This window comes from Idiotropiscis lumnitzeri, unplaced genomic scaffold (assembly GCF_059441095.1).
Source record: "Idiotropiscis lumnitzeri isolate Australia: NSW breed Sydney's pygmy pipehorse unplaced genomic scaffold, RoL_Ilum_1.0 HiC_scaffold_200, whole genome shotgun sequence".
NCBI lineage: Eukaryota > Metazoa > Chordata > Actinopteri > Syngnathiformes > Syngnathidae > Idiotropiscis > Idiotropiscis lumnitzeri.
Window position 1 is genome coordinate 279,943 of NW_028283738.1, and position 14,553 is coordinate 294,495.

At 38.9% G+C, this 14,553-nt stretch overlaps 1 protein-coding gene across 1 annotated transcript; it reads right to left on the bottom strand.

The window, feature by feature from the left end:
• Positions 1 to 1,815: 1,815 nt before the first annotated feature.
• LOC148314877 (uncharacterized) lies at positions 1,816 to 13,647 on the bottom strand. Its single transcript, XM_088287603.1, has 10 exons — positions 13,447 to 13,647; positions 12,632 to 12,680; positions 9,730 to 9,773; positions 7,971 to 8,021; positions 5,462 to 7,775; positions 5,294 to 5,365; positions 5,102 to 5,176; positions 3,709 to 3,762; positions 3,346 to 3,408; positions 1,816 to 2,060 (listed from the first exon to the last, which is right to left on the bottom strand). Exons 1-10 carry the CDS (start codon positions 13,447 to 13,449, stop codon positions 1,852 to 1,854), a joined length of 2,934 nt encoding a protein of 977 aa, XP_088143729.1. The 5' UTR covers positions 13,450 to 13,647; the 3' UTR covers positions 1,816 to 1,851.
• Between the last annotated feature and the right edge of the window lie 906 nt (positions 13,648 to 14,553).

The following is a 14,553-nucleotide window of genomic DNA, read 5'->3' on the forward strand; positions in this document are numbered from 1 at the left end:
TTCTACTGCATAGTATTTCTGTTTTTTGTGTTAACATGAGTTTCTTGATGCAAAAGGTTTGGATGCCCCTGCTGTACTATTTTGTATGGTGGGGTAGGCATAAGCTTGTTCTTCAGCTTTCATTACCATGTAGTGAATATTGTATGTAAATGTCAATGTAATCTTTTTTAAAAAACCAACATCCTTTGGTACCTGTATACTTCTTTTGAGTTATTCCTTGCCCTCCAGGGGGTTAAGATCAGGGGATGTGGATTGTGGGCATGTGAAGCCCTTTGAGACTTTGTGAGCTTAAGGGCTATACAAATGAATTTGACTTGATTTGACATACTAATCACATTGTGCAGTTTATCACTTTCAGCAGGAACATGTTTCGTAAGGCTCCTTTTACTTTGTTGGTAGCATTGTACTCCATGTTGACAGCTCTTAGACCATCATCTAGATGAGCTCAAGGTTCACATTTCAATCACATCTTCAACCATGACTTTGCCATCTTGAGTTAGGTAGATCGCTTCCTGTTGCAGCCATTTTGCTCAAGGTGAACCCACAATGCATGAAAACCTAAATTATTGTGTGTGCTGTAGCCATCTTGCGCAAGGTGTCCCCGCATTGTATTAAGAACTGATTTTTTTGTGTGTGTAAGCGTGTGTTTTGTGTGTGGGTGCAGTACCATTTTCGGCCACTAGGAGCAGCATAGAGCAAACACAGTTATACACAAAAATGTTGGTTTTTGTGCATCTTGGGGCTACCTTTGAAAATTTGACAGGACACTTCTTAGGTCATTTTATGACTAAATCAATGGTTAAATTCGTGGGGACCAGGTTTTGGCTCCCCACGCTATGATTGTGCTGTCAGATACTGGTCCTCACAATAGTGCAAAGACAAACACCCACACACACACGCACCCCCCCCCCACACACACACCCCTTCTTGCATTTGTTACCTTCTTAAGACCACCCATAAAATGCCTACTTTCCAGGACCACCCTTTCTAGACATCACAGGAACAAATGAAAGGCATCCTTGAACTTGGAAAAAAATCTATTTTAATTGTATCACAATATAACATTAGATTTTGCCTTTTTAAGACTACCCATAAAATGCCTACCTTTTTAAGACCACCCCAAAAAAAATGCCTACCTTTTTAAGACCACCCCCCCAAAAAATGCCTACCTTTTTAAGACCACCTTTTTTAGACATCATAGGAACAAATGAGACATCCCCGAATTAATATATATATAGATAGATAGATAAATAGATATATATTTATTAACAGTGTCACAATATTACCTAAGAATATAACCTTTAAAACCCCCAAATAAATACCTACCTTTTTTGGACAACACTTCCTTGGCATCACCAGAATTAAATACATCTCTCAACTTGGGTGTGGACAATGTATTTTAACAGTACCACATTTGGCAAATGTTAAATAAACCCTGACATGAACAAGCATTTTGCTTCCTTCAACAGCAAAAGCAAACGTTTGCTGCTCAAGTTGCAAATGTTAGCCGCGCAGTGAGGGGCTTAAAGCTCAATTCTCTTTAAAGTAAGCCATATGTTGGATCTAAATTAAACTAAATTAACTATCCTATTGATGTCGACGGTATGATGACACTTACACCTGTTTTTTTAAAATAAGTTACAAAAGAGCAACCACTAAATAAAAGAATAATATAATATGAATAATAAAAATAATAAATGAAGTAAATAGATCAAATTTGAGACAAGTCTGCAGTTTCTCCTACCGACTTATTATGTCATCAAAGGATGTCATTTATTATACGTAATAAATATATACATTATACAGTGTGTGCAGCACATTATACAGCGAGAAAGTAGTGGTGACCTGTGTCTATAGCCTCTGATCAGAAACAATCCTGTTGTGGACATAGAATTTAACGGCCTTCCAGTCCCTCTCAGCAAGGGCTCCCGGGGAAGCTGCGATGCATCTCTCGCAGTCTGCTTTTCCCGGGGTCTTACCCGTGCGTATAAAGTCCATCAAAGAGTGTTCAACAGCCTTAACCTCTTCAGTTGACCACTTTCGTTTGGGTCGATTCGTACCTTGAAAAGAGAGTAAAAACACTTAAAGCACAGATACTTTGGAAATTAAAGACATTCTTGACTTTCCTCCCTGCCCAATAGGTGTAGTCTCTGTGCCTATTGTTTTCCAAGAACTTGGGTTGACCTGAATAGGTTGTCAGTGAATATAATCGGGGCTGCGACGATATTACAAAAAATATATATTTTATAATATATAAAATAAATACATCACAATACATTTATCCTTATTGATAGCTTCTTTTTGTTCTCAAACAAATCACAGCCGACACATTTGTTGTTGATGCTACCAGCAAAAGAGGATTCTGAATTAATCATTAAAAAAACAGACAAGGCATTCCATTTGGAAGGTGAGGAAAGGAAAGGAAAATTCACTTCATGTTAATTAGGTGTTGAACTGTTCACTTGTGCAGTACGATTTCATTTACATTTTTTGTTGTTGTCTTTTCCTACCACACCAGCTTTAGGCTATCATCTTATTTTTCTTCTTAAGTTCTTTTACTCAGATTAACTAGGTAACTACAAGAGGAGTTTACGTCAACTCAGGGTGATCTGCAGGTCATTGCCTGTGAATATTCTCATTCATGCAAGTCATTTTATTCTGAAGGCATTGAATCAATTGCAACTGGACTGTTCTGTTTGACTAGGTTCACATTGAAGAGAAATGCAACCCGGATTGGATGTTTTTTTTTTGCCCATATATGACCTGCATCTTGTTTTTTGTGATAGTCTGATTAAGATTTTTTTCAAATCCAACCTGGGTTGCTTTTATATGTGGTCCTATTGGATTTTTTGCAAAGCAACCACAATCTGAACAGCCGGCTCACATATGTACATCCTTGATTTTACTGATTCGCTTCACGCAGGCATAGACAACTGTTTGATTGTCCGTGAATCTGCAAAGTTGTAATGAGTCACGGTATTGGCTTTATATTTATCTTTAATTTAATTCCACTTGAAACAAAGCAAAAAGTGCACATTTGTCATAACTGTAGTCACCACATAAACGGCAATGACGTAACATTATCTTTAGGGGTGTCTCCATGAAACATCAGGAGGTTATTTTCACATCTTAACACTATTTGTAAGGCAAAGGCAATGCAATGAGTAACTATCCCTGCCGAGCAGAAGAGACTGGACGTAGTAACTTGTGTCTGGCATGAAAAGGGTAAATGAGCATTTTGTTTCCCTCTTGCTATTCAGTTACAGTGTCTAGAAACTTCTACAACAATAATTTAATTTACATGTACAAGGCACAGGAGACCTAAAAATGATAGGACATTCTTACCTCGTGATCCTCGCTTCTGTCCAAGTTGTCCACCTTTCTTATCCTGAGGTGGAGGTTCCTCTCCTGGAAAATATTCATGGGAAATAAAATCATTTACAATGCATCACTAGCCTATTGTCATATCATTAAGTGGTGAAAACAAGGCATGAGTTAATATTTTCATTCTGGTACAATTTATCCACCCATTGGGCAACACTACTTGAGTAACATTGCCCTAGCTCGTTGCAAGAGGGCTCTTTTTTGCGAGTCGCTTTTTTTTTTTTTTTAATTTTCAAGTCAAAATTCTCAATTTTCAGCTCAATATATTCATTGTTTGGTGAGCCAGTGACATAAATGTAAAAGTCAAAGCCATGTTTCACACACCTGAATGCTGTTCTTCTCCAGGTTGTTGTTTTTGTCGAAGAACTGAAGCTCCGCCTGGAAAACATTCATAGAAAATGACCTCGGAGAAAGAATGAGCCTCTGCAACTTTTGTAATTGTATGCCCATCCAGCGTCACTGTACAGAAACATTCATAAAACAAAGCAATAAAATTCATGTCGAAACACAGGACACATAAAACAAAATTCTAGCCACCAGAGCCTTGATTCTGTCCAAGCTGTTGCTTTGAAGCACCTTTTCCAGGATCCTCCCCTGGAAAATAGTAATCAGGAGCAAAATGATGTAGATAGCTTGTCTAGCCTACTGACACCTCATAGGCAGAGAAAACATGGCAGAAATTCTCAAGATATATTGGTTCCGTTTATCAGCCCATTGGGCATCACTAGATGTCTGATCTCGGAAGGTGACGAGACAGCCTACAGAGAGGAGGTAAAGAGACTGACAACTTGGTGCAAGGACAACAGACTGCACCTTAACTCTGCTAAAACAAAGGAGATTGTCGTCGACTTCAGGAGGAACAAGACGCTGCCGCCCCCCCTCTGCATCGAAGGCGTGTGTGTGGAGAGGGTCCACACGTTCAAGTTCCTGGGAGTACAGATCTCCGATGACCTTTCTTGGAGTCACAACACCACAGCAGTGGTAAAGAAGGTCCGCCAACGTCTGCACTTCCTGAGAGTCCTCAGGAAATTCAACCTGGACAGGAAGCTGCTGCTGGCCTTCTACCACTCGTCCATCGAGAGCCTGCTGACGTACTGTGTCTCCACCTGGTACAGCGGCTGCACTGAGGCGGACAGAGTGAGGCTCCAGAGGACAGTCAAAACAGCGCAAAGGATTATTGGCTGCCCTCTCCCCCCACTGTCGGACATCTACACCGCCCGGTGCCTCAGAAGGGCTCTCAACATCGTCAATGACAATACCCACCCGAACTCACACCTGTTCGACCTGTTGCCCTCTGGCAGGCGCTACAGATGCATCAAATCAAGGACCAATAGACTGAGAAACAGTTTCTTTCCGAGAGCCATCTCCATACTGAACTCTCACACACACACACGAGACCACCCTGATGTGTTTCTATATGCCCTATTCAGCACTGAATTCCATTGCACTGTCTTCTTTATTTATCTAATTTATATATTTGTCTGTATTATTGTTGTATTGCACTGGAGAGGGGAGCCCTCTAATCTCGTTGCACACTTGAGTACAATGACAATAAAGGGATTTCTATTCTATTCTATTCTAGATCAGGAACATTCACCACCTATCTGTTGGTGAAAGTTATACAGCAACATTACTGTTAATAGAGCTGACGGACATATTTGACTGACATATTAGTTAGCGACCATCAGGACACGTAATCAACATGCAAAATTCTTACCTGCTGAGCCTTGCTTCTGTGCAAGCCGCCTCTGTTTTGAAGCACATTTCTTCTTCTGATTAACCTGTTCCCCTCCTGGCAAACATTCAATTTGGCACTGATGTTATTTTTACATGCAAACCGACCGTCAATGAAACATAACTTTAATTTACAAAAAAAATTTCTTGTCTGGCACACAAATCAGAAGAATACCTGACATATCTGCTGCAGCACCAAGATCATCATCTTGAGATGAAGAGCTTTCTTGCATTATGTCAGTTTGGTCTTTATGGTGACAAACAAAGGCAGATTAAGTCAAATACCAGTGAATTTAAATTATAGAGGTGGAAAGGCATCTTATCCTTAGAATAATTTTCTTACCATTGGGGCAAATCACGATTTGATCCAGGCTTTTTCCCTTAAATTCTCCTAGTCTGCCCTGTTCACAGGCCATCAAGACCTTGCTTATCTTTGCCAATTGCAAAGTTCCTTCGGGGAGGCGATAAAATTTTCTGTGCACCCTGATGTCATGTCCTAGAAAGTCTGCCAAAAGATCTTGTTCAGTGTCATTGAGATTGAGTACTCTTGAAAGAGTGGCCACTTGTTTTCTCAGTTTAGTGGAAGACAGAGTTGCAGGACTTTGGGCCCCACAGTTTTTAGCCAACTCCCGGATACAGTCAGACCCACGAAGTCTTGTTCCAAACCCTGGTCTAGCAAACAAATACATATTTTCACCAACACCACATGAGCTTCGCTCCTCAACAAGTAGCTCGAGAGACTGCACCATAGCAGGAGTTAAGATAATAGGCACCTTCCTGCCGCGCTTCCCACGAATTTCTACACGCTCAAAATGTTGGCAAAGCTTTTTTTCCAGTCCAGTCAGGGCGTCTCCAACATCCTCATTAAATGTTGACTTATCCCGTGTGATAAATACTTCTAAGCTCATCTTCGAGACTTCACCTTCGCGCCTTCTGTTGAAAAAGATTATCTGTGCTAATATAACTTTAACAAGATTGCTCCAATTCCTTGAGTTTTTTTCGTACAATAATTGCTGGTGATATTGTTTTTGCTTGTCCGCCATGTGCATGTGCATTTTTTTGACATCCTCTGCTAATGGTATGAGCTTCGGTTTGTTCCACTTCTTCTCCTCCAGTGTGCGGTACGCAGCAGAAGAAATCATTTCGTTCCAGGTTAGACTGTACATACGCCTAAACTCTTCGACCACCTGCCTCTTTTCGTTGTTTTGTGTTGAGAGGGCTACAGCCTCCATAATGTCTGCAACCCTCTGGATGCTTTGCCCTAGCTTTGTAGCTAGTGTGGGTTTCTCAAATGTATTGATCTGATCATCAAAGCCAGCTACTAATTTCACAGCTCGAATTACATGTTCAAAGTGTTGTGGATTAATATAATCCTCCAGTGTTTTTAGAGGGGTCACTGTCCTTCCGAAAATCACAAGTCTCCCCAGTCCTCGCATAATTTGGCGGATGTTGTCGTGCTGGGAAGCAGTTTCACGGTGCTTGTTGTACATTTTTTCTCCGACTTTCATGATGTATTTATCACCTTTAATAGCAAGGGTTATTTCATCTTGAGTCATCTTATTCACTAGGGCCCATACTTTCGTGCTCACATCTTTAGGTGCTGGTTGAGCAGAAGCACACAGTGATTGTATTCTTGTTTTCCCCGGTAATGTTCTGCGAACACTTTGTGCAAGCACGCACCGTTTCGCATGCTTCCACATAGACTTGCGCTTGAAGTACCCAAAGCATGCAAAACAATGCTGATAGTCCTTTGGATTGCTCTTGCCTTCACTTTGTTGTCTACAAGCTACCAGTGTCCCTTCTCCTTTCGTGAGTGCATCAATGTTTTGTGCTCGATTTCCCTGCTTGCGAAGGAGATCCAGCAGATTTCTCCTTTCCTTCGACTTTTTGGGATATATCACTGCATTGGCAACTTCACTTTTATCCTTATGTTTCCGTTCCAAGTGTCGTGCAATTTTTGATTGTGGTTCCCTGCAGTAAAGGCAGTAGTTTTTCTTCTGGTGGTATTTTTTAGATCCATCTACTTTTGTAACATTAGCTACAACAGGAGAATCACACTTTTTATCAGACCGTGCCTTATGATAGGATGTTTTAAATCTAGTGTAAGTCTTTTTCTTTCTTCTTTCAAACATAGAGTCATCTGTGTCGTCTTCTACTCGAGAAATTTTGATTCTCTTGTCACTCTTTTTCTGTCTTTTTTTGGTCTTCAGTCTTGATTCACCTGAATTGTCTTCTTCACTCACACTTAAGCAACTCTTATCACGCTTTTGGGGTCTTATTTTGGTCTTCACTCTTAGACTTGAATATCTCTTGTCACTCTTGCGCCTTTTTTTTGTCTTCAGTCTTCCATCATTAGAATCTTCATCTTCACTCAAACTTGAGCATCTCTTGTCGCTCTTTTTGTGTCTTTTCTTAATTTTCAATCTTGATACCCCTAAATCCTCTTTGTTGCTAGAAAACAACGTCAGATTGTCGTGCGTCCCTGTTTTTAGCTGGGGTTCATAAGAGTCTTCTTCCCTGGAATGTATTTTTTCATCTCTGCTTTGTTCTGATGATTCGTCAGAATTGGCCTCTGATGATGCTGGTACATACTCATCCCCACTGCTGTCATTGGAAAGTGACACTTCAGAGTTGTCCTCCAGCATTCCTTTGGTCAACTACAACAGGACAGAGACATAAGAATCAAAACAGATGCAACTTCACATCACAAGTCTTCCCTAAAATAGAATAATTTATTAAGCTGACAATACAAAAAGGACAATACAAAACAAAATTTGACTCCTGTGACTTCCATTTAAATCTGACAATTACAAATACAAGCATGTTCTGAAGAACATAGGAGCTATACTTACAAATACACTCTCTTCTCGTGTTAAGGGCGGAACCACTATTTCATCCTGCAACTGCCAAAATTGTAAAGGGAATTATTAGAATTTTAGTTCAAGCATTTTGAAAGTATAACAGACAATACACCAGATGTTATTATATATACATAACAGGCTATGTTACAGCTTGCGCTGTTGTGAAACTATATAAAGTTGTATTGTATAATTTAACATTATAGTATTACTATTTAAAATTAATAATAATTAAATATAAATATGTAAAAACCTTTTGGGGCTCGTTAACTTGTGGAAGAGAAGATAAACCGCAATCAATGGGGGAAAAAAATGGATGGATGGGGAGATAAAGGGCTGAACGATTTATCGTTTTGGGACCGAAATCTCAGACAACGCAATATCGAGATCGTCAAAGCTGCGGTTTGCGTCACACATTCACGAAGCAGATCACAAAAAAAAAAAAAGAAAAAAAAAAAAAAAGAAACAAAAGCCTTGTGCTGTTGTCCGAAGCCCCGAAAGTTATTTCTTTCCCCCCTGCTTGAGTGCGCAGCGCCAAGCTATCTTGCGCCGCTGGACTATGGACTTTATTTGTACTATAAGAAAGTCCGTGCACAGCAGCAGCATCAAGCTGTATAATTACAAATAAACGACCGCTCTAACACGTAGCGTTTTCTCAGAGGCGGCAAACAAAAAGCAAAGTATAGCGTTAGTTGTACAGTCGACTTTTCACAGAAGTCTGGTTAGAAACGCGTTAGGGTGGAAAGCCGGCAGCAATTAACATAAATGTTATCTTGCAATCAGTACGTATCTAGGCATAGACACAATAAGATGACGGCTATAATAGCAATATAGCAGACGCTCTGCGACCGGAACACGTAAACGGATGACTTAATCATGACGAAGAGGTCCGATGTCAAACGTATAGTAAATATTTATAATCTCATCAATAATATTTGCACCATAGAGTATTGGGTTTTGAGATCTACACAATAATAGGTCTCAAATGTATATATTTTAAGCAATTTTGCTTTGCTAAAGGGACAATGATTTCATTGACATAATCTGACATTTATGTACAAAGAAAATGTACATTAGTACAAAATGTAAAACAATTTGGGCTTTAAAAAATACATTTCAAATACACAATTACACATAAATACAAAAATACAAATTTATAAAACTATTTTTTTAAAACTTGGAAAAAACGGCCCTGCTCACGAAATCTCTGAAGTGTCTTTGCATTATTACAGTAATAGCTTTTATTGTTTTTACTGGTATAATGGCATGCTCTGTAATGTCTGTAAATGTCACTGTACATTATGCAGAAAATCGCAATCGTAATATCTGTCAGAAAAATGACAAGTTTTTCCTAAAATCATTCAGCCCCAGACAGAGAGAGAGAGAGAGAGAGAGAGATGTAAATTAATGTTACACTTGTCCATAAACAATCAGTATAAAGAGATTATTATGCAAGTTAGCAAAGAAAAAGGCTCGCTGAATATTAAGGAATGTGAGTGTGTTGCTCAGCTGGACAAATGTAAGGTTTTCCCCATGTGTTGAAATTAAATTAGATTACATTACAAAAATAAGGTTGAAAGCCAATTGAGAGCCAAAGGCAAAGTAAGTAAGTCTGTCTTTTTCTCTGTTAAAACAAAAATTAAACCAAAACAGAATAACATGAAAAAAATGTTGCCGGGGAGACCTCATTAAAAAATTTTCATGTTTTAATTTCCACTTTCCATTTTAAGATCTCAAATATAACATATCCTACCTTTACGTTCTGTTCAACATGACAGCTATCCATTACATCAGCAACTGCAACGAAATCACATGAGAGAAGAGCATTAACCAGGTTCCTAATGAGCTAACAGCAGCCATGTGCCTTTATTATAAACTTTCACCTCACCATGAAAATTATTAGAGTTAGCGCATCCGAGACAATAAAAATACATAAAGCCATGATCAGCCATGCTAAGTACACGAAACATCTTTCACTGAAGATGCACAACTACTTGGAACAAAGGTCACTCAGTAAAAGGATAAGTTTGGCTCAATTCCATCTGTTACATTATTTTATTTGTTGTAGTTTTCTGTCAGATTCTCAAGGAATATGGTTGAGGTAATTCAAACATTGGAGAAAGCCCTTGCGCGATGAAGAACCCACTTGTGGTAAAAGCCATCAATAACAAGCTTCCTGAATTTGTGAAGAAAGCAAAGCTTGTCTTTATGGTCAATCGAAAAAATAGTGTCACGTAAGTCAATCATTTTGATTATTATCTTGCATTTCTGAATGAGCAATAGGATAACCTCAAGAGACTTGAGCATCTCAAAAGCACATAAAAGCTCTGACAAGATGGATAACAAACTAACACACACAAAAAATGCTGCGACTAAATCCATAAATGATTGTGTTGTTTGTGGAGATGAGAATCACAAACACCATGACAAGATCCTACTGAAAATGTTTAAGGTCTGAAGACATGCCCAAAAAGAAGGTATTGCGAAACGGAATGATGTATGTGCCTTGAGAGGCACGTCCATGGTGGTGGGTGTAAAGACCAGTACATGTGCAAGAATAAAGACTGTATGAAAATGGGCTCTTCAGATCGCCACTACCTCCTTGGCTCCAAAAGTGAAGCTAAGAAATATGAACGAGGGAAAAGCACCGCAGGGAAAAGACAGCGGAAATAAAAGTCAAACAGAGAAACAAGAAAGATTCTGAAGTGAACGTTTTCCAGCTATAGCAGAAAGATGCAAAAAGGCTGTAAAAAGGCCTGGAATAAGGAATTCCACAATGTCAAACTTGGTGGTTCTCAAAGAAAGTGGACTGCAAGAGAGTCCAGTCCTGATGATGTTGTTGAAAGTCCTGACTAATGCAGGACAAAATAAAGTTCCTCTTACGTGCGGGTAATTGTGACACAAATCTAACACCATACTGTAGATCAGGCATAACCAAATGGCGGACCTCGGTCCGGATGCGGACTGACTGATGGTTCGGACTGGACCCATGACCAATTTATGATAAATGTACACGAACAGAATTTTTTTTCAGGCTACATTCGCAAATGTGGTCGCTTCTATTACGGTAAATGCGTCACTGATTTGAGCCAATCAAATCTTTTGTTTCTGATCCACTGCCAAATGTGCAGCAGACATGAAGAGAGTGCTTGCTCAAAAGTTAGCAAGGTCGATGCGTGTTGTTTTAAAAATGAATGGACGGAGAAATTGATGTTCATTCTGGCTTCAGCCGGTTTAAAACCAGTGTGCGTCATTTGCTCCGAAACCGTCGCACCAACACGAAGTGCCACTACGAAACAAGGCACTGCTCTTTTGCTCAAAGTTGTCTGCTGAAGTCTGAGGAGAGAGCACGCAAAAACATCGAACTTTGAGTGCAGTCTTGCGGATTTTTACATTTTCCATTTTCGTTTACAGCCAGCGGCATGCAAACGAATGTTCACTAAAAGTATCATTCATGGATTTTGGGCAAACATTAAAAAAAAAAAAAGTTCAGTCAGGGCAGTTGCGAAGGAGTGCTAAAATGCGGCTAACAAAAATTATTTAAAGGAAAACACAAAGACCAGGTATGTGAAATAATCAACCAAATTCTAAGCCTTCCCTTTTTTTAGGCGGACAACTCTTTGATTTCAGGAAAAAAACGGGAAAAGACATTAACTCAATGCTCAGCAGTTGATTTATTTCTGCAGGAGATATTTTCCTTTTTTTTATCTGCAAGTGTCGCCCTTAAATCCTTTAACCTGGAGCCGCTTACATTTTCTTGAATGTGAAATAAACCCCTTATATTTATTTGACTGGGAAATGTGTTTAATGGTAACATTGTTAAATATTTAGTATATAAGTGTGCTCTATTTAAAATTACTCTAAATATTAAAACTATATAAAAATGTGAACATAGGCTAGACCAGTGATTCTCAAATTGTGGGGCGCGCCCATGCTGAGGGGGGCACGTGGGACCCTGAGGATGCTTTTTTTCCGCCGTGGTATGGCTGAATGATGCATTGTTTTAGGACCGAAAAAGGCGATCTCAAACAACACGAGTTTGAGCCCTTTGACTCTAATTTTTGTCTTTTCTATATTATGTACATTTTAATAACTGTGTTTGGTTTGGTAAAAAAAAAAAAAAAAAAAAAAACTAAATATTTATCATCTCATCAATATTTGCACAACAGAGTACTGTATTTTGAACTCCTCACAATAATAGTCCTAAAATTTATATTTCTTATCAATTTAGCTTTGTTAAGGGATATTGTATTGACAATCTAACATCAACATACAAAGAACATGCACATTAGTACAAAATGTAAAAAAAAAATTGGTGGGGGGGCGCGAATTGTTTTCTTCTTGGTAGGAGGGGCGTGACAGGATATAATTGAGAAGCACTGGGCTAGACAATAAGGGAAGTAGGACTTTGATTCGAACCTTTTGATTGGAAGAAATTTTAGTAGTGGGCCTCTGTGACTTTTAATTGAATACCCCTGCTGTAGATTCTGCCTACAGCACGGAGAATGCAGGGATCTGTGATTTATTCCTGATTTTGATTAATTGAACAGTTTATCAAACGCATTTTGTAGTGATATTGATTACTGGCCTATCCTGACACAAATTAGATTTACCCCACCACTAAGCCCCCACCACCCCTTCGTCCCCCAACTCACCTGCGCCGTCAAAAGTGTCACCACTGGAAAAGAAATCTGTGCCTTCCTCCTGTAAACAGTGACACAATCAAAGATCATCAGATCACAGAACTACTTTCACTTTACAGCCTCAGACATTTTAAGTGTTGCTTACCAGGAGTGTTAAACTCACTACACTTCACATATAGCATAATTTGTAGTAATATTTACTTGAAAAAAAACTTGTCAAGTTTTTCAAGTAAATATCACTCCCCAATATTTGCAGTGTATAGTTTTAACCCCTGGCTTACACAACCATTGGGCTATCATATTAATCAGTTTGGTCATTCAGTTTTAACAGACTAAAAATCAAATAATTTATTGTGTCATAAGGTGGCTTTTACCAAAATATACCGTATCTCAATGAACAATATCTAGAGCACCTACGCGAAACAGGCCTATACTAAAAAAGTACAATGACGCATGTAAAAAAAAAAAAGTAAACCGCATGACAATGGAAGGAAGATGAACTAATCATCATCATCCATCATCATCCTGTCCTCTGCTTCTTTCTCTTTCGCACTCATCGTGCATTCTACTTTACACAGACTTTAGAAGCTTCATTATAACGTGTATTTCACAAAAACAATAAACCAAATTAATGGATTCAACTGTTTTACTCGACGCTGGCGCGTGTACAGGCCGCTTATTAACAAATAACTTAGCATTAAATATGCGGCAACCATCCTGGAGAAGTTCCACCACACTGACACAAAGTTAGCTCATTTTACATTGCTCGAACTCCCGTGTGAAAATTGAAGGCAAGTAAAAAGGGAATACAAAAATAAAACACTTACCATTTCTCTTGAATGCCCGGCAGCTTGAGCCCAATGTCCTGTACTCTCGATGCTTGTGGTTAGTCGAGCGAATTTGCCGATAAGCAGGTGAGCGGTCGAAAAGGGAGTGCTTGTTTTTAACACAGCACACACCACCGTAACAGCGAACGTAGTTATCAAGAGCAAAAAAGAGAAACTGGTTAAGATTTTTCAATCCATTATGCGGCCAAGAACTCATGATAACTTATATCTCGTCATGATATGTTTTTTCTTGAAACGACAAGTGATCGGTGAATGGGGAGGAGGGGGCAATTGTTCGACTTCGCACCAGTAACGGGAGAAAGATAGTACGTTTGGGGACCTCTCTGTTCCACACAAGCATACAAGTAAAAGAGACACACAAGCGGCTGTCCAGTTAAATCGCAGCCGCAACACGGCCACCAAATTAGTTATTAGTTATTTTTTGTACTACTACCTGAGCTTGCTTAGTTGTTTTACTTACTTTCTATTTGGTCTGTTTTAGACATCAGAAATGTAATTATGGTAAACACATACTTCAAATCAATTACCCCCCACGCCCATTTATTTTTCAATGCAAGTTACAGTACAGTAAAAGAATTTCTCAAACAGTTGAGGGAGTTCAAGAAGGAGTGAAAGTGCCAAAATTAATTAAACAAATACACCATGAAATGTTTAATTAAAATTATCAATAACAAATTCGATGTTTAATTTATTAATTAAATGTAGAATAAAATAAATAAATGTGTAAACCCGGTTAGTAAAATATGGGTGAATCAACGTTGCAATATGATTTATATATATATATAGAGAGATATATAGAGATAGATAGATAGATAGATAGATAGATAGATAGAAAGATAGATATAAATATATATATATAAATATATATATAAAAATATATATATAAATATATATCAGATCCAAGAGGAGCAGTGCAGTTTTCGTCCTGGCCTTGGAACAGTGGACCATCTCTACACTCTCTGCAGGGTGCATGGGAGTTCGCCCAACCAGTCTACATGTGTTTTGTGGACTTGGAGAAGGCGTTCGACCGTGTCCCACGGGGAGTTCTGTGGAGCGTGCTTCGGGAGTACGGGGTACAGAGCCCCT